The following is a 20,956-nucleotide window of genomic DNA, read 5'->3' as shown; positions in this document are numbered from 1 at the left end:
GAAACAAGGCCAACTAAATGTCAAGTAGTTCTTGGGACATCTCCCAGCTTTCCATAATGTTTACTCTGTTGACAGAGTCGAATTCAATGCGTGTCTTCTCCCCTTTTTTGCTTAATCACTATTGTTTTTCCCTTTGAGGTCTGAAGTAGTTGTTTTTTTTGTTGTCTCCTAACTTCAGCAATCCCTTGCCCCTCATATGTCAGGAGCACAAAAAGGGGAATTTTTTCCACCTTTGCAGAGATCTCACTTTTCAGCAGCATCCTGGGCAGATTATTGCTTTTATTCCCCATTATACTTCTGCTAGAGACTCTGCCTGCAGGCTTTCTACCTGCCTTTCTGTCACAGCAGTCCCCAATAGCCACGTCCTATAAAGCAAGTAAACTGTAGTTTCTCTTCTAAATGGAGCAAGTTTCTTAAGAGACTCACCTCTCCTGAGACAGAATGATTGATTCCTTGCAAATTTTACTTGAAAGCTGTTACGCACCCACAACATACACATGCCCCTTTTAGCCTGTTTTGTACGAGGACAAGTCCCAGGTGAGCATCCTGTCTGTCTCATCCCGTTTCTTCCCCAGTGAATTTCTGATCTGTCGACCAGTTTTAACCGTATCCAACAGAGCTGGCAATCCACAAAAGAGTAAGTTCTTTCCAGAAGAAAGACTTAAGCTCCACTTGAGAAAGAGCTGTGTCTGACACTGGTAACCCACATGGGAAAGGGCTATTGGAAACCAGGTTTTATTAGTCCTGTTGCTTACAATAGCCTTCTGACTTGAGCACCTGGATTTTTAGTCCCCTTATTAGTATTTCTCTATCTGAAGTAAATCTGTATCTATGGAATGTGAAAGATTTTTCTAAAGACCTTGAACTAAGAAGATGCCTCTTTCATATGATTTTTTAATTATAGCTTAAGTAAGTTTTTGCTTTCAATATTAAGATACAGAAATAAACTCCAGTGGCTTGTTGTTACTTAAATAGATAAGTAATAACTCGGTGAGGATTGGAGCCCTCATTGCTTTTCCATTCACCGTGCAGGAGTGGCAGTTCTGCTTACACTCATTGCAAGTGGCTGTGCTTGTGATGAATGTTGCGGATGAAAGGTGGTGTCTCCCATCGGAAAATAATGGAAATCAAAATGTCGAAGGTCTACATTGCGACTCCTGGTGTGGCAGATGGAGTTATTCTAATTCCCTAACAATTGGCTTAGACATTTACAATTTTTCTCCTCTAAATGCTACAGCAAGCTTACCTCAAATCCTTTATGCCAGCCTTTGATTTTCTGGTGCTTGCTGGAACACTCACACTTAACTCTTACAGGTAAACCAGCACATTTTTCTTTGCTGTGCAGGATCAGCAGGTTTCAAGTTGTTTTGCGATAACTCCTATTTCTTTGGTCAATATAAGTATTCCACTTGCTTCTAATTATGAAGACTTCTAATAGTTATATTTCTGTGTCATTTTTCCATTATATTTGTTGAATTGTTCTAGTTAGTGTTTAGATGAGCTGATAGCAGAAAATCTTTGGGATGTCAATGTGTTTTAATTCTATGATCATACCATTGCTGAGCTCAGACTTTTGTGTAATATTGCTAAAATAGTTACACCTTTGGTATTCAGTGTGTTTCCTGCTATCAAGAAAAACTAATGACATGGTTTTGCATGTTTTGGCCTAGGAAGAAGACGATGAAATGGACAGTTATCAGGTAAAAATTTTGAATTCTCTCTTTTTACAAACTCAAGACATTTTCAGATTAAAACATGTTAGAGGAGGATCAGCATTTTATCTTTGCTCTACTGGTTGGATATGCAGAGAACCTGTCTTCTGAAGAGACTAAAAGCTTAAGAATTGCGTAGATTGTTATGCTACAAAGCCATATGGTGGATTAGAGAGGTGGAAGGGAAGGAAGAAGGTGCCTTAATGTTTATTTCCAAAACAAGATCCAATTGCTTTTCGGTTTTGGGGGAAGAAGTCTTTCTTCTTGACAAACTGTGGTTAGATTGAGATTGTGCTCATTAAGAACAAGAACAGACATGGCAGTGTTGAAAGATGCAGTCAAAATACTTCATGAATGTGCTATGTGTGAGTGCTGGAGTGTACTGCATAGTAATCAACCCTTGGGCGAGCAAGGAGGATTCTGTTCCTGGAGCCCTAAGACAACAGTGATAAAACTACTGAAATCAGCACACTGGGGTTTTTTGTATGTAATGTCAGTAATGTGATCCTTAAAGGGGAACCGATGACGTACAATATCTGTGATATTCACAAGAAGGTGAAAAATATAACTTCAACAAAAGCACGTCATCGTCATCATGGATCTCAACTTTGTGTAATGTGAGCAACCAGAGATTTAGGTTTAATGCTCTCTAACAAATTCCAGCATACTTGTAGGGGTCTGCGAGTGAGTAATACAACTCTAGTTTATAGTCTTGCATCCAGCCATTTTTTTCTTGACAAAGTATTTGTTATACTTTGATGTGAAATGAATCGGAACTGCTTTTGCCATGAAAGGGGCTTGCCTGAAGGCATCCCAGAGCTTATCTTTGTGGCACCCAACACACTGCACGTAGAGTATCAGTCGTCGTTTCTGAGCATTTCTGCACCAGAGGCAAATGAACTGAATGTTCTTAGGGACACTGAGGGGTTTTTTTGAAGGACATGAGCACTTAAGAAAAAATATTTTGAAAGGCTCGGTTGCAAATGCCATAACTAGGGACAGCGGCATGATGTGGGGCAGGGGTGGGTTCCTAAGATGAGACCGCTAAACGCTGGGTGTAAACGGCAGTCACGGATAAGGACTGGGGTTTCCAGCTTTGCCACAAGGTAATGGTAGGTGAGTTTTAGACTAGTTTTGGGGGCAAAGATGATGTGTAAACTGAAGCTTGTTCAGCTGGGTAGTACAGAATAACAGCTGGAGAAGAAAAGATGCCTCAGGCTGGCAAACAAAAATACTTCAAACGAGCTGTGGGAAGTTAAGGGTTTGGACCTGTGAAGAAAGGCTAAGAGAGCTGGGGTTGTTTAGCCTCGAGGAGAAGAAGAGGCTCTGGCTGGATCTCATCTGTGTAAATGGGAAGGAGTTAAGAAGTCAGACCCAGGCTCTTCTCAGTGGTATCCAGTGAAAGGACAAAAGGCAATGAGTCTCCGCTTCAACATAAGAAACTTTTTATTTTTTTTTATTGTGGTGGTGGAACAGGTTGCCCAGAGAGGTTGTGGACTTTCCGTCCTTGGAGATATTAAAATCCCAACTGAATGCAGCCCTGAGCAAGCTGCTGTAGTTGACCTTGCTTTGGGCACAGAGCGGGGTTAGACTAGACAATCTGCAGAGGTCACTTCCAACCTCAGCTATTCCGTGTTTCTATTGTCCTGTGCAAAAGAGAACAATAGAGAAGAGCTAAGTGATTTCTTAGAGTTCTACTCTGTCTTTCTTACCTGCTTCTTGGGTACAGGATGAGTAGAAGGATTACGGAAATGTGTAAGCCACAAATAGGAAATGTTGGTTTTCCTGGGTCAATATTTAACATGAATACTTTCCCCTTTCCAGGATAGGGATTTGGAGAGGCTCCGTCGGAAATGGCTATGTGCCTTAACAAAGCGTCAGGAGTATCTCGATCAGCAATTGCAAAAACTCGTTGGGAAGCCTGGTAAGCAAAATACTATTAAAGGTAACAACAGTAATAGGTTGGGACACATGTGCGTGCACGCTTTTTATCTGAATATATTGTATAATTTAGAAAAGAAGTTAATGGAGAGATGAATCTCTGAACTCACCAGTAATTTGCTTTCAGTGGAACTAGAAAAGTCTATATAAAATTGCTTGTTTTTCTTGTATACTGCGTGTTTCGTCTTCGTGCGTTGCATTTCTGAGCAGAGTGGGATTTATTCTATTACGGATGCTGTAAGATCATCGACACGTGATAAAGGGCAGGAGTAAGAAATACTCTCTGTTGTCCTGACTGACATCCTGCTTCTCCAGATAAAACAGAAGATGATGCAGATCGGGAGGCGCAGCTTTTAGAGATGAGGCTAACGCTCACTGAAGAAAGGAATGCTGTAATGGTTCCTTCGGCTGGCAGCGGCATCCCTGGAGCTCCAGCGGAGTGGTACGAACATACATTGCCATATGCAAGAACGAATGTAAAAAATGATGCACGACCTGGTCCTGGCTTGGATTGTTGCCATTTTTTGCTTTCCTTAATCTGGCCTCTGTGTGCTGTATGAGCAAAGCTGTTAAAATTAGGCCTCTTGCGTAAATTATTTTATTAGGCTGTGTATCTGAAATCCAGAAATGCTATTTAGTAAACGATACTATTATTGATCAGAGTGTAATTATGACCTTCTAAAAAAACAGAATCGATATTTATTACCGCTGCACTTACCATTTAAAAAAATTAACTAATATGTTAATTACCTAGTTCATTCACTTAAAAGGCTGCTCTGTCATAATAAAACTGCATCTACAGGAGCATTTTGTTGCATTGCTGGTTTGAGCGCAAAGTCTGTTTAGTCAGCAAGTGTTCCATGTAATTTTCTAAACATTAAAAATAGTAAACTACACCAGACAGAGATTGCTGCACTGTAGCAGCTGTGAGTAACAACTACAGATAAGGAAGCAAGCTTGTTTCACTTCAAACCTCTTGTCTTTAAGTTGCTTTCAACTTTCTGAATTTTTTTTCTGAGCAAACCTCTAACGATATTTGTTGATGAAATTGGGTGTCATGGATTTTTTTAGCTGAAGTTTGTTAAAGCTAGTACTTCTGAAACGTAAAAATGGCAAATGTTTGTTGGAAATACATCAATTTTCCCATCAAAGTGTTTGACTAGGTTTGAAAAGAGCGGAGCTGCAGGAAACTTACTTGAGGAAGAATCTGTTTTGAACACATTTGCACCAGAGGAAATGTTCAGTATGATTCAAGCTTCTTGTATATTACATAAGACTCCAGCCTGCTCTTGTTCACCACAAAAATCATCAAATCCAAGATTGTCATGAGATGCTACAGCCTTTTTCACAGCTAAGGTTGCAACAAGGAGTCTTAAAGTCTTTTGTGCTTCATATTACATTTTTAGTTCCTTATGAATGTTGTGTAGCTTAAAAGTGCTAGGCCACGGAATAGTTCGTTTTAAAAATAGACCGCCACCTTTGTTACCCTTTCTTCCATTATTTGGAAGAGATGCCTTGTACGGCAGCTTTTGATGTTTTACAAGAAAGAGTAACAATGGTGTATTGTGGCAACACTGATGTTAGGGTAGAAACTTGGATTTTCAGACTCTTAACTGTGCTGCCATCGCTAATGCAGAGGGGTTTGCATTTAATAAATGTCTGTGTCAGAGTAAATAAACTTAATTTTGCTATTAACATTTTAGAGGGAGAAAACATGTCTGAAAGCAGAGGTCAAAGGATATAATAATTGTAAGAGAGTTGGTATAAGAGAAATACCAATTCAGCTGAGTCTCTGAATCTGCAACAGTGAATTAAAATAAAGCTGTTTGCCAAGGTTATCAATGGTCTGGCTTAGAATGTAATATACTGTGGGCTTGTATCATAAGGTACGTGTGCTGGGTAAAGCTGCGTTAGTTTAAAAGCTGCCATTGTCCCTGTCTTACATTTTAGGACCCCTGTGCCTGGTATGGAAACTCACATTCCTGTTATTTTCCTTGACTTGAATGGTAAGTTGGTTCTTAAAATGACAGAGTACTTTGAAACAAATTTTGTACAACTGATGCCATTATAGAATTTAAGCAAGCTAATAAAATGAAGAAATGCCTGGAATGGCAGGTAGATTGATTTGAGAGTGCATTTTTTTCACTGAAAGATATTGTTTAATGTTTCGCAATGCACAGCATTTTATATAGAAGGAACCGTAGGTATTAATAATCCTGATATTTTGCAGATATTTAATAAATAAAATAGAAATAGTAAAATGAGTACACCTAAGGGAGTGAACAGCAGGAGCCAGTGTAAATTAAAAATTATTGTTGGGAATGTTCTTTCTGAGGTCTCATTTCTTTACTGATGACACAGAAGAAAATGTGAAGTCACTGGTAATAATGTCTGCATATCAAAAAAGCATGGCATGATAAGCTCGAGTTGATTTTACAGAGTGTGATCGTGTTTCTTTAAACAATATGTTTCAATACATTCAAATACAAGATCCAATTTGAACAATGTATTTGTCAGATATTCTACCAAAGATGGCAAATTGTTGCCCAGAAAGTGGCAACCCCAAAGTAGTCCAGGGAGCCAACAGCGCCCAATCAGTTGAACAAATCCTTGTGAAGATGTTTAAAAGAGGGTTAATGCTTGGATTAAAAGGATCAGGTGAGAGTGGGGAGGTGGCATGTTGCCTGTTGGAGGAGGTATTTGCTGCAGTGCTGTTTACATTTATGGTTTGTTCACCTTAGAAAGCATGTTGATGTATCAGATGGCTTCAGAGAGGAGCTAGTTAATAATTCATTCACGGTGAGGGACTGGAGCCAGAACAGGTTGAGCTTCTTCTCAAAAAACAGGTTGTTTAATCTTGATTTAAAAGTACTACATTTCTACTTATACAACCAGCAGCTTATCTTTAGTTTTTAAAAAACCCCCACACCACCTAACTAATGCCAACGTAGCAATGTATACTCATACTGAGAGTATGATTGAGCAGGAGAGCTGAAAATACACCTGTGGGCAAGGAGGGGATGTTTACAACGGGGGAGATTTCCACACAATGGAGGACTGGATAAGGCACCCTGAGTCTGTGTCCCCAAATCTTTGTGCAGCTTTCTGTATAGAAATGGGATCCTTTTTGAAGTGGAACAATACAAGGAGCTTTTCTTATGTAGGTAGAGTTTAAGCTGGCAGTTAGTGATGCAAATGTGAATTCATGACTTGCGGGATGTTCTTAAAAAGGATAGTTGCTTTGTGTCTCCTCACCTTCTGCATTCGCTTTTGTTTCTAGCTGATGACTTCAGTTCCCAAGATAACCTTGATGACCCAGAAGCGGGTGGCTGGGATGCTACTCTTGTTGCGGAAGAGGAGGAGGAATTCTTTGAACTGCAGATAGTGAAGCATCATGACAGTGAGGTAAGCAAGAGATACAGACCAGTATATTTAGTTTAGAAGTCTTTTAATTGTTCTCTTAATATGTTCAGATGTGAAAATAATGCATCAAAGATGGCATACAAAGGATACAACGCTTGTTTCTTATATGATTGGCTTTGTGTTTTCAAGGAATATTTGCTAGGAGTATAACCATGACTTGGAAAATAATAAAACTCAAGGATCTTCCTTCGTCTAATTCCAAGCATTACAGAAGCTTGAGATTCTGAGTTCATGTTTAAAAAACCAAAACCACCCCCCTGAGCAAATTAGACTATGGGAGCCCCCAGCTGAAAACCCAAACAACCTTAGCTGTTGCTCCAGATAACATATTTACCTCTGCCTTGTTACATTCATTGCACTCCATTTTGCCACACAGTTCATAGTTTTACAACTGTACAATTGTAGGTTTATAATTTTTGCTATTGGGTTTCGAATAATATCCGATTTATTTTACTACCTTTAAATTTTGCTACTTACCCTGAAACTTATTTCTTTTTATATTCTTCAAGGAGCTTTATTCCTCATGATTTCGGTAGTTTTTTTGTTCTGTTTTGTTTTTAAAGTCTGGAAAGATGGCTACCAGGCCATTTTTCTCATGGCTTGCAGATAAACCATTTAAATCTTCGGTGATACTTAGATTTTAACATTCAAGAAGAGAAATTCCAGCTTTTGCTGTATTGCTAGTAATGTTTCATCAAAGTTGTTTCCCAAATACAGATGGGAGAGTTTGTGTGGTATGGTGGAAGATTTTCACTGCAATCTCTGTTGCGCTGTGGTTTATCTTAATAAATTAGGCCAAATGGTTCTGTAGTTCTGCATATTTTATAATTTATTTGCAATGATCCTGGGTATTCAAAGATCTTTTTTTTATCAAGAGGAAATGTTCCAGAGTTTGAGCAAGTTGGCATTTTTAATCTTAATGTCTTTATCTGGCAAACTCATCTTGATTTTTAAACGGCCTCCTCTAAAGTGCAGGGATTTTTCTTCATAGGGAGTGAAATGGAGAAGCTGACTCTCAAAATTTATGTATTATGTATTTTTTATAATTATGCTTAATTAATTACAGTTAATTATACACCTAATTATGCTTATTAGAGGATACATTTTTTTTCCTTTGCAGGTGAAAGCAGAAGCCTCATGGGATTCCACAGTCCACGACTGTATCCAGCTCAGTAAAGGAACAGCAGCAGATGAAAGAGTTTACCTTATTGTGAGAGCCACTGTCCAGCTCAGCCATCCTGCAGAAATGCAATTGGTGTTACGCAAGCGCATTTGTGTTAACGTGTATGGCAGACAGGTATATCTTTTATAATCCTTCACACTTTCGCTCTGCCCCATGTTTATCACAGCTTGAAGAGGGGAAGGCTGTGATTTGTGCAATATGCTGCTGCTATGACTCTTATTTTCTTGTATCTACCTTCACCTCTGCCTGAGTGGAAGCACCGTATCGATGGCATGCATGGAGACTTTAAACTGCCAAGTAATTTTCATAGACTCTTTTATATTGTGGATGATAATGCAGGGGTTTTTTAAAGGCTCAATGGCATCTAAGTATGAGAGACTCAGTATTATTTCTGTTAACCACTAAGTGCTTTGTCCCCAGTCACTGGAAAAAGTAGAAAGAGTTAACTTCTCATGAGGTTGGAGCTTGTGTTTTGCAAAAACTGTGTATCAGAAGAAACTTGTGTGTTTCCCTCCTCCTGTAGTGTGTTCACTATCCATTTCTGTTTATGCATCCAGATACTTAGAGATAAACTAGCAATAGTTGGAGCAGAGGTCCCCTTGTGTAATTTGTCAAAGTTAATGACTCCTGGTCTTTTATGTTTTCTGGTTAGCTTGTGCTCTTAGGATACTGTGTAGGTGAGAGCAGGATGTTTGATAAATGGAAAGCAGAAGGTTGTCATTCCATTTACAGCATCGTGTCCTGAAAAAATACTTAATTCTTGAGAAAGATGGTCAGGAAGAGTTTGTTCAGCATTGTCTCAGAATCCAGCTTCTCCTAGCAGTGATAATGACAAAGCAGAAAGCACAAATTGTTATTCTGTTTGCACATCTGTAGTTAAAATCTGAAGCAAGAGCAGAAGAGGTGTGGTCACACCCAGAAACCCTGTAGGCAACTCGAAACCGCTTTTAGTGCTAGGAATAGAAGAACTACAGTTCTTGGTGCTTCGATCAGGCAAAAGCTTTTTCTCAGAAAGGGAACAGTGAATTTTTTGTCATATAGAATGGAAGAGTGTATTCAATAGATAAATTGAGCCTGCCAATAATTACAGTTGTGTTAAGTCTTCATCAATTCTGTTTTCTGCAGATTTAGTCAATGATGGTTTTTACTTTTATTCGACACAGAATCTTTGGCTTTCTTGCTAGGTTTCTAAAAATCCTTGTCAATAACCTTTCCTGGGTGTTCGTCTCAGCAGCATCTTTGAATGACTCATCTCTGCATTAATTCAACAGTCCAGTTCTTAACCCTGCAAGGCGCCAAGTCAGCATAAACAATGACCATGCCCCCTTAAATCATTCTTCATAACGATCTCTTTGGTCAAGAATTTAATGCCTCTACTTGTCAATATTCAAGACAAGTCACCTAGGGCTCTACCAAAAAAAAAAATAAATTCCACCCTCTAGAACAAGCAAATGCTTTGTGTGCTGGTTAAGCAGTCACCTTGCAATGAAGGAAGTTAATCCTTTCTCTGTATCTAAAATACAGACAAGCAAATGATTTATCTCCAAGTTAAAATTTTTGACTCTTACGTATTTATTGACTAGTCTTTTGGGTTTAGACTTCTTTCTTTGTAAACTATATTTACTTTAGTTGAGATAATGTTCAACCATGTTTTCCTTAAAGCAAAAAAAAAAAAAAATTTTTTTTTTTTTTGTCTTCCCACAGGGATTTGCACAGAGTTTCCTCCGAAGAATGTCTCACCGAAGTTCCATTCCTGGCTGTGGTGTCACTTTTGAGATAGTCTCAAATATTCCAGAGGTAAAAAAAGGAATGAGACTGTCTGAAATTCCTAAGACCCTCTAATTTTTTCCCTTGTTTTGAGTATGCTAGCTCTTGCTGCTGCAAGCATAAACTATGGTTCTTATAAAAGATGAAGCGCATTTCTTTACATGCTGTGACTTAGCAGCAACCTATGTGTTATCAGTGTCACTATGCATTTTGTTGAGTGAGCATCTATTTGCTCAAGTCCTTGAAAGAACCATTTTTAAAGAGAGAGAAAAGGGGGAGTAGAGATGGGTAGGTGAAGTGCTTAATGTAGGGAGCATGAGAATATGTAAAAAATAACAAATTGGCATTTTCTAAGTCATGTCTTTATGCAAGTCTTGATTCCTGAGCATGTGCCTAGTTAGATGCTAATCCTTTCCTTCCAAACAGATGCTCTATCAGAGCACTTGTAAAAACATTAACACATGAAGAGCCAAAAGTCTGATTGCTGCCTGACTCTGTCTTTTATGTTCTGCTGTATTTAGCACTGCAGTGAAATGTTTCTCGAGCAATGTTCTATTTTTTTTCTTGCAAGTCACTTGAAATTTTGTTTTCCTCACAGAATAAATAACGCCCTGGATGTGTTTGAGCACTGTTTAATTATAAAATATCTGAATGCAGCCCTTTTGCTAATCAATAGCAATGTCTCACTGTGAGACACTCAAAAAAAAAAAAGCCCAAAACCAAAAGGACAATGACCACGTCTAGTTTGAGCTGTGCCTGACAGCGGTGGGAACACCCGTGCAGTTCGCGTGGCACAAGTTCCTTCAATGTAATGAGGCCTATATTTAGAAATCCCCAACCAGACATCTGAATCCGCCCCTGAGCTTCAGACAGACAATGTTGACTCTGCCTTGCATGTTTTAAAAATGCATTTTCTTCAGGACTGACAGGGGAGATTTTTTTTATTTTTTTATTTTAATTTTATTTTAAAAGGATGTAATTTCTTTTCATCTTCCTAGGATGCTCAAGGAGCTGAAGAGCGGGAGGCACTAGCCAGAATGGCAGCAAATGTTGAAGATGCAGCTTCAGCTGACTCTGAAGCTTATATTGAGAAGTACTTGCGGAGCGTGCTGGCTGTGGAGAACATTCTCACCTTGGATCGTCTGCGCCAGGTCTGTTTTTAAGGCTGTAGCGGACAGAATATACTTGCGGAGAACAGTGTATGGCAATGCAAATGTTCTCGTAAGTGCGTACAACGGTGAACAAACCAAAACCACCACTTCGGTGCATACCTCAGCCTCACAGAGTGTGTGTGTGGCAAATATCCAAAGAAGCAAATGCAGAGATGTTCTCACTCGAGTACCTGCGATATGGATGGATGGGACAGGGAGCTTTATGTTAAATGTGCCATTATGGGATCCTTGGCTTGTTTTTAAGACCGTGCATTGCTAATTATGGTTCTGAAAAAGTAGTTGTGTGGCATTAGCTTTTGCTTTCTGAAGCTTGGACTTTAGTAATAGTTTCCGAAGTTGCTAGCAGAATCCTTGTCATTTTGCCCATATTCTGCCTTGAAGTAACCCAACCCGTTCTGTCAATAGATAAGACATTGCTTGGGTTAATCGTAAGTACTGTAACTTGATCTGTTTACCAGGAAAAAAAAAAAGGAGAGAGAAACATTTATTGAAAATTATTCTTCTGGATATAAATTATGCAAGCACAAAAGAAAGTTATGCAAAACAAGCTAGAGTGTGTGCCTGCCCACTATAAATTATTGGTGAAATGTGATGCACTCTAAGTATTGAAAGCAAGTTCCTTGTCATATATAATTAGTTTAAAGGATTAAAATAGGAGCTCAGCTAGGAAAGGGAGTCTTGGTATTTGCTTCTGTAACAGTCATCTACTAGAATCAGAACTAGCTGGAAAACACTCCATGTATGTTGAAGTTTATCCACTCCTACGTTTCTAGCCAAATTACGTGCAAGTTTTAGATGACAATAGACTTTACAGACAGGAGCCTGTGCAATAAAGCTGTTTACAAACATTTTTTGTGTATAGACAAAACTATGCTGGGATGATTGGAGCTTGGATTCTTGCAAAACAAGCTTATTTTCTTTGTTTTGCTTCTCTGTGATTGGCATGAATGCAACAGGAAGTTGCTGTAAAAGAGCAGCTAATGGGAAAAGGAAAACTCTACCGCAGGAGCCTGAGCTCTCCCAATGTGAATCGGGTGAGTATTCCACACTGGCATTGGCATCATATTTAGGGCAGCAGGTCCAGTCTTGCGCTTACAGGTCCCTGTGATGCCAGAGTCATGGAGCAGAGCAATAAATTTCCTTTTGGTTGACCCTTCTATTTATCCGTGCTGTTTGTGAGCACGTAAATCACTAAGCAGAGACAAACCTGCACATACTTATCTGAAAATGCAAGATGAAAAGAACTTATGCCCCCCCCCCCTTTTTTTTTTTGAACACTGGTAGCTATAAAGTTGAAGATTTGTTTTTTCTTTTTCTTTAGAAGATTTGCAAACAAGTTACAAGTATTTACTGAACTTAAACTTTGTAACAGTGTTGTAGGGACACTGTCTTTTCCTGTTTAGTGCATAAGAGAGATGAGACTTCTGTTGTCCAAAATTTGGAATGAAATGCTTTGGTAGAACTGGTAATCAAACTTATCAAATTCTGGCTCCTTCCAGGTCAATAGTCAGGATTTCACCTTTCATCTCTTGGATTTCAGTTCTGCTTTAACTGCAAAATGATTTCTTTTCACCCTTCCTCATGTTTGCCAAGAGGCATACTTACCAGTTGTTTAAGTTTTTATTAAGAAATAATTCTGCTTGCCTTAACTATTTCAGCTTGCTGGAAGCCGCCAAGATTTAGCACTCCCTTATAACCTGAGCAGTAACCGGGTAAGTATCTGAAGGTCTCCTGGGAGATCTTCCATAGAAAAAAGGTAGCTCCAGTGACTACACTATCCCAGTTACAGGGGCGTAAGTGGGAAACGTCTGTGAAAGATGGGGCACACCCATGTGCTCTTGTGTCCTCAGGACTGTTCCTAGGACATACTAGCTTTAGATGTGCTACACTTGTGCTCTCTGGGAAAGTTCCCAGGCCATCGTCACTCACAGAGCGCTGCTGCCAGCTGCTGTGGGATGTACAACGGCAGACCTGAGCTGAGCAGATGAGATTAAACGTAGCCATCCATCACACAGGAGTGTGCTTCTCAGGAAATTTTCTCATTGTCAAGCTTCAGAGCTCCTCCAAAGCTTTCACCTTGGGTGGATGCAAACCTTCTGGGTAAGGGACAAATTTCACGTGTAAGGTGAGGTCCACCTCTAGGACAGAATACAGGCCTATGAAGAGAGTCTCTGACCTTCAGAGGGAAACCAGCAGTTTTAAGCTTGCGGTGGGGCAGTAATTCAGCCCATTACACTCCTTAAAATAACAGTATAGATCAAAACTATTTCTTTAAAAAGTGAAAGATTAAATTTAAACTTATTTTCCAAAGCCTAGGTAAACTGAAGGGTTTTCTCCTGATAGATATTCTTCCCAGTGAGCGTGTAGTCATTTTAAAAAGGAGAATCTAGTGGTGACAAGGCATTTTAATGCATATTGCAGTTGCATGGAATAATAGAATTTTGATGTAGTGCTCTAGCATTGGTTGCTAAATCTGCTACATCTGATCCATGGAGAGAATGCTAAAATACGCGCAGGTGATAAAGTGCTTATAGCAACTTCTGTTTGGAGAGAACTGTGGGATGTTGCAATATCGTAGGTTTTTGAAGCAAAAATTAAAGACCAGAGTTCTTAATAATTTCTGTTTTTTCTCCTCCCTTCCCCTCAATGATTTCTCTCACTGCATGTTTCAGAGTCCAAAGGTCCCAGCAGAGGTAATGCATTAGGTCCACCTAATGAGTGGGATAATAATTTTATCTCACTATAAAGTTTATTTTGCTCACTTAAATGCTTTTACTTCCCGCTTTGAAGATGCGGCTGGTGGCGTCTCATTTGCACAGTACACAGCAAATGAGTTTTTCCATTGAAAAGCCTGTCTTAATGCAGTGTGAAACTGGTACAAATGAGAGAACTTTCTCCTTCTTGGGTGCATCTTATGGTTTGTTATAGAGCTATAGCTATTTAATGCCATTTCTCACAGCTCTTTGGACAGGGTGAAGTTATTTCAGAAATGGCCCCATCTCAGCTTAAAAAAAAAAAAAAGACATGAAAGCAAGCAAATATATGCCAGTCGTGTACATTAGCCTGGAGAGGAGATTCTTCCAAATTTCTCTTAGGCTTTGTGGCTTCGGATAGTTCAGTGTTAACATCTCTTAATTTCTATGAAAGAATGATTTTTAAATTAATACTGGGCCAATGGAAAGCATGTTTATCCTTCGTATCATCTTAACGCTCTCGGAGGAATGACTGTTTGCCCCCTTAGTTGTACCAGGCTTTGGTTAACCAGAGTTTATTGGTCGTGGCTTGCATGGGGTTTTGCAGCTCTTCACCATGGTTGATGTCATCACTGACAAACACACTGTACTGTTACAACATGGTGCTGAGATCGTGTGGCTTACCTCCTTGCTTGCAGCGTGCTTCGTTTCAAGGCACTTGTTACTCAGGACATGGAGGGGTGCAAACTCCCCTGTTAGAAATTTCTGGTTTTGAATGGATTTCTGGTTCAGTTTCCATAGGGAGATGAACATTTTTAATCACAAAAATGTTAAACAAATTCTTAAATGTTCTTATAGCACATAGACATCATAAAGCACACTGGTGACAGCTGAGAATGGCTTGATATGCAGAGTTTCAGCTAAGTTAGATGTCTTTGTCACTTGCAAAGAAATTTAGTGAAAAAGAAGTCTTCTCCAGCAGTCACACATCGTTATTTTACCAGGAATTTGGTTTTGTTTACAAGTGACTATAATAAGAACCATCAGTCACAGGATAGTAATGGCATCCTGAATTGGGTGCAGAACTGATCTGTCAAGCCTGCATATTTTAATATTAGCGGAAGCCTTCAACACATTTAGAATCACTGAATGGTTTGGGTTGGAAAGGATCTTCTAGTTCCAACCCCCCCTGCCATTTCAGAATATTCCTCTCCTTAACTTTTATTCCATTCATTTTTCTCTCTAATTTTAACATTATTATTCCTTGCATTCCTGCTGTCTTTACCATGGATTTTTAGCTTTGCGGAAAGGGCTCTTGAGTCTCATTCCTGTATGTAAAGCACCATTCATACTGGTAATGTTATGAATGTGGGCTGTGCTTCATTCTTCAGCACTGTGAATAGCCAGGACTCATTCCCCTGTAAACAAGAATATTAAACAAGTTAGAACAAGAAGTGAAGATGGTGTTGGTGCAAATAAAACAGGCAGACTGGAAGTGTCCAGAATTAGGACCCAGATTCATCTTCTAGCCATAGTTGAATCTTCTTTACTACAAACGTCACACCCCCATGAAGAGCTAGAAAAGTCTTTCTCCAGGACTGGAGCAGCGGTGTGGGTTTGGCACATCCTGAAAAAACATTGAAGAATGTCTCTGTGTACTGACACCACAGAGAGCTTCCAAAGAGCAGGATGACTCGCACACTGAGATATGCATTCATGTGAAATATTTAAGTCACCATTGGGATTTGTTTTTTAATAATAACTCATAAGATTAAGCTACTTAACTGGCTGAGAAGGCAAGGAGGTGCCTTCTAAATTTACTTCAGAATACAATCTTACAGATGTTTCATATTGTGTTAACAGGACTGCATTTGGTCTCAGTTCTATCTTCTTGCTTAAGTGAGAAGAAGCCAATTTTTACTCCTGTTATCTCTCCAGATATGGTTACGGGAGAGTGAGATGAGTTTTATTTCATCTTGCACATCAGCACATGTCAGGTGATGCAGGAGTAGAGTCTTAGTGGTGATATAAGATACGGAGCTGGATTTTTACATTCCAGGGTGTTTGCGTTGGCAGTTTAAAAATTCAGTTGACTTAAACTGGATGCACAGATGCACAAAGGAAGGAAGACACCTCTGACTTGTTTTACAGGTCTTCTTCAGACTATAATCACATACTGATGAAAAATTTCTTGAGCTGTTCTTAAAATATCTTTGCACAATAGCCGTTCTGTCTTTCATAGAATCACAGGATGGTTTGGGTGGGAAGGGACCTTTAGAGCTCATCTAGTCTAACCCTCTGCCATGAGCAGGGACATCTTCAACTAGATCAGGTTGCCCAAAGCCCCATCCAACCTGACCTTGAATGTTTCCAGGGATGGGGCATCTACCAGCTCTCTGGGAAACCTGTAAACCATCATTGTAAAACATTTCTTCCTAATATCTAATCTAAATCCTCCCTCCTTCAGCTTCAGGCCATTCCCCCTTGTCCTTGTCACCAGTCCCTCTCCAGCTTTCCTGTAGCCCCTTTAGGGACTGGAAGGGGCTCTAAGGTCTCCCTGGAGCCTTCTCTTCTCCAGGCTGAACAACCTGAATGCGCAACAACCCCTTTGGCAGTCATCCTTCCTTTCCCGAAGGTCCAGTAGTTTGCAGTTCAAAAGCCAAGTAAGACATGATTGTGCCACTTAACCTTCAGGTTTTACTGGGAACCAGAGTTTTTTCACCAAATTGGTACCATGTAGATCGATTTGAATAACCTTGCTGTTCATGAGAACAAGTGCCTTTTGTCCCAGTTGTATGCTTATATTTAAGTGCTACATGGTCACCTTTTCCTAAGCCTTTTCTGAACTTCTAAAATAATAAAACACAAGAACCATTCATTTCTCTTACCCAGTGGCAGCATTTTAATGGTCTGTCAACTTCAAGAAAAGAATTGTTGTCAGGTAAAGCCTGCAGATGACTTAGGTAGTGATCTCCCATATTTGCTCTAAAGATTTTGTGCATGTCGGTGCTGACCTGATATAAATTCCCTGGTGTTTTTTGTGGAGGATGTGTGAAAGAAGGGAAGGCAGAGGAGAAAAAGGAAAAAGTATTCTAGAAATAAAACACTTTCTAAACAGCTCTGTATCAAAATATTTTAAGGGACATGCATTCTTCTAGTGGCTATTTTTGATTTGTTAAATTAAGTCACTTGACCTCTGTTTGGTCACTTGGCAGGGACCAAATGTATTCATGAAATGATGGCTCCTCTGGGCAAATGATTTACAAGCTTCCTTCCTTTCTCTCATCACCCTTCTTGATAGAGGAAAGATTCACAGCACTTAAATAATACTTAAATAATACTCCAATTTCTAGACTTAAAGTTTAAGTGTTTCAGTTAGTGAATGCACAAAGCAATCATGTGAGAGTGCTGTATAACATGCATATCTGAAACTTGGGAACTTCAACAAGTTAATATAGTTAATAATTCTTTTTTTTTCTTTTAATGAGATGGAGATGGGTTATCTTTCAATCCAGCTTAGTCAAATCAATCATTCATGAACTGTCTTTTGCCTCTGCAGATTCTTCGCACAACAGTTGAGCCTTTCAGTTGTCTCCAGTATTTTCTTTTGCAAATGTTACTCCACCTGTTCCCCTGATTTACCTACTTTTTAATGGTTTGCTGTCATCTCAGAGTTGAGGCTCACTTTACCCCTAACAAATCTGACCTTCAGTCTAAAATGATGGTCTTTCTGCTCTCTCCAAAGCAAGTGTTATTTAGAAACCCAGCATGCCTTAAGTATATGGCCAGACCAATCCTTTTCTGAAGTGCGCATTCCTGTTCTCAGGACCTTCATTTTGTTTAACCTGGCAAAATATTTAAAATTACGTAGAAAATGTAGTCATCCATTATATCAAGGCTGAAGCAAAATTTCCTAAAGATCCTACAAAAAAAGGCTTTTCCTAAGGAAAAGTCACTAAATGTTGCTATTCTTTCTGTACAAGATGAATATTCTGAAAATGTTTTGCACTGTTTCTTACCTACTCCTTTTTTTTTCCATCATTCTCCAAACAGGTCTAGAAAGTCAAGATACTTGCCTGAAATTATTTTTGTTCGAACAGTCAATGAAGGGCACTTCTGACTCAACAAATTGTGATTCATAAAATGATTCAGTTGCTCCTTACCTACATTGAATCACTGTTCTAGTAAACTAGAAAACTTTCCCGTAATAGTCTTTCTGTTTCTTATGTCTCTGTGGTCTCCAGAAGCACTTACACTTGGCCTATAGATACAAATTATTAAGACATGTCACCTTTATCCATTTGTCTTTAAGTGGATCATTATCCTAAGATCCAAAAGCAACACTAATCAACCTTTGTTATGTCCTCCAAAAAAGCAGCCTTCAGATGCTTTGCACTCTTCCTTAGCTCTTTTTCTTAACCTAACGCCAACATCTACTGGGCTGATGGCAGACCAGACCAGAAGGCAACAAAACCAAACAGTATTTTGAGATTGTGTCAATCTTGTGACTACTTCCCACCAAATAGTCTTCTATTTTTATTTTCTTTTAAACTTCTTCAGCACCACTGAGCTAGTGCATCCAAAAAATACTGAATTACACTGAGATATTTTCCCCATCTGGAGAGTGTATGAACTCTTTTCTCATGTTTTGACTCCTCCTGCACACTAACCTGTCAGTGGGAGCCAGAAGAGGAGACTTCAGGAAACGTTTCACATCCTGAAGGGGAAGACAGTTTGACCATAGACTGAAGTCGTTGGCTGTTTCCATGCTGGCTTTCAGTGTCTGCTGCAGCATGTGAAATGATCAAAATGGCAGGATAAGAGAGCAGTCTGAAGCAGTATTTTGGATGGATATAAGTGGGTCAAGACTGCGTGCGACAAGGCCACCCGAAAGAAACCTGCAGTAGTTGAAACCCAAGACAGCAAAAGCCTGAACAAGAGTTTCTGGGGAGTGGAATAGGAAAGACTGTTTCATAGAAGCATTTTGTGGAATTTCCCAGACACAGGCATGACTTTTTGATGTGTGTAAGACATAAATGAGTTGCAGGTCAAAGATAATGTTTAAGTTGGGGGCTTAAGGTATGGGTAGAACAGCTCTGTCATCCGTGCTGATAGAGCAGGAAGCTTTCAAGAAGGGCTTAAACACCAAAGTCCTCAAATATACAAGACTAAACAAACCCCTGATATTACTGCTAGTCCCAGCCTGGGTTGCATCGGTTTTGACATTCAGGATGGCTGCCTCCAGTCAACTCAGACATCCATTAGTCTTTAGGTATCTCAAATGTTACTTCACAGGAACCGCACCTCTTGTCTCTACATCTAACAATGCAGAGGTTAGCTAGTAGAGGTCTGAAGATGGGTGCTGCTCTGCCAAAGTACAAGTTACTTGCTATTCAAAGCAGGAGGGCTTCTGTGGGACTAGCTTATAGATCCAAATGGAAACGATTTTTGCTCTGGGCTGCTCAGTGTGACCTTCAGCCCATTGGAGAAATCTATTCCTCCTATCCTGGCTTATTTATTATTTGTGAAACATTCATGACTTCAAGTTACAGTTAAGATTAGTTTAGCTGCCTGTCATTTTTCTGTTCAAGGTCGGATTATTTCCTTGCATCCAACAGCGTGAAGCTTCTTGAAAAGACACATTTCCCCTTCTTCCCCCTGGAAAAAAATAGATAAAACTTGTCATCTGGGATGTAGCAGGTCTGTCCATCCCTTGTGACTCCTTTGTAGTATCTTCACTGTACCATCTTGTTGTGAAAGTAGTTCTCTTTCTGTTATGTCTTTTAAAAGAACAAGCAAGATTCAGATACAATATAATCCAGACGAGTACAGTTATTGTACTAATCATAGCATAACTCTTTACCAGAAGTGGGATCAGACTTCAGTTTATATAGGTTTGGCTGCACCATCCTGCCTTTGCAACCTCTGTTTCTGGAAAGGTGAAGCTTTGCAAGCTTGTAGTCCCGAGGGCACTCTGCTACCTGATCAGGACAACGCTTTTCCACAAGACATTGAGACCGCTCTGACAGGCATTGCGAGTGTGCCCGTGTCAGAAGAGTGCAGGACAACCAGGTGGATTTCAGTGCCTACCTGTCAGCTCTGCACATCTAACGTGGTGCTCCGTTTGGTGAAGCAATACACTGTCCTGTATCCACATGAAACTTTCAGCAGAGACACCCTCTGGCCAGTCACTTAATGTAATCATTGCAGACAAATCTGTAAACTGTTTTACATATCAAGATGATAAAGTTAGGAAAAACCGATTTGGCCACATAGATTCTTGACACTCGTGCACTGGTGGGAAGTACTAGCTTGGAGACTGTTAGCCAAGAGACTTTGTCATTGGGGCAGTCTCTGACCCATAAGGTTGAGATAAAAGCTGCAAAACCACAGTGGACCTTTGTAAAAGCGAGCAAAATCGCACCCCACGTGCAGAACGGTGTGTACCTCTCTTGGGATCCATGTGAAAACCCAACTAGAGAACCCTGGGGCCTTGGGAAGGCAGATGGCCCTACTGCCTTCTCAGTCACCGCTTCTTCCCACCTCATCTACACTCAGGCTCTCACAGGTCTGAAAATCACCGTGTGTCATCTTCACGAACCATGCCAAAACTCTAACTTGTTTTTACTTAATCTTTTTCTTGGCTCCTGGTATCCGCAGCTTGTTGTTGTGTATTCCATCTCTCTCTTTTCCAGGCTGTTAGAAAAATTGCAGTACTACAGTTGCTTCCTCTTGATCTGATCGGCTCATCCGTTCTCTGGCCCCAGGCACTAACGTCCAGCTTTTAGGTCTAAGATCCTATTTCTTTTCTTGTTTAGAGCTCTGTCTGTCCTCACCCCTTCCCTCTGACACTCTACATCCAGACTTCACTCAGGAATGCTTCCGGACTAGATACGCAAAATATTCAGGAGTTTTGGGCAGACAGTACTATTTTATTTTCACCTGGTTGTAATGTACTCCACTTGCAAAACACAGCTGCACAATTGAATGAAATACAGCTTCAAAATCTCTAAGTGGACTTTTTCTGTGCCTTGATGCTGAGGGTGCTTATCTTTGCAGGACTGG

General features: G+C 39.8%; 1 protein-coding gene across 2 annotated transcripts in view; it reads left to right on the top strand.

The window, feature by feature from the left end:
• KIF13B (kinesin family member 13B) overlaps positions 1-20,956 on the top strand; it is a 130,863-nt gene that overhangs the window by 88,996 nt on the left and 20,911 nt on the right. Inside the window, exons 26-36 of one of the 2 annotated variants that reach the window (XM_075750369.1) lie at positions 1,671-1,700; positions 3,537-3,636; positions 3,969-4,095; positions 5,604-5,659; positions 6,934-7,058; positions 8,197-8,373; positions 9,964-10,056; positions 11,025-11,177; positions 12,155-12,232; positions 12,857-12,910; positions 13,871-13,891. In XM_075750369.1, coding sequence (XP_075606484.1) covers positions 1,671-1,700; positions 3,537-3,636; positions 3,969-4,095; positions 5,604-5,659; positions 6,934-7,058; positions 8,197-8,373; positions 9,964-10,056; positions 11,025-11,177; positions 12,155-12,232; positions 12,857-12,910; positions 13,871-13,891 — 1,014 coding nt within the window. The remainder of the gene's footprint in view (positions 1-1,670; positions 1,701-3,536; positions 3,637-3,968; positions 4,096-5,603; positions 5,660-6,933; positions 7,059-8,196; positions 8,374-9,963; positions 10,057-11,024; positions 11,178-12,154; positions 12,233-12,856; positions 12,911-13,870; positions 13,892-20,956) is intronic. The other variant, XM_075750370.1, reaches the window with a different exon arrangement.

This window comes from Balearica regulorum, chromosome 3 (assembly GCF_011004875.1).
Source record: "Balearica regulorum gibbericeps isolate bBalReg1 chromosome 3, bBalReg1.pri, whole genome shotgun sequence".
Lineage (NCBI taxonomy): Eukaryota > Metazoa > Chordata > Aves > Gruiformes > Gruidae > Balearica > Balearica regulorum.
This window is presented reverse-complemented; position numbering and strand designations above follow the sequence as displayed.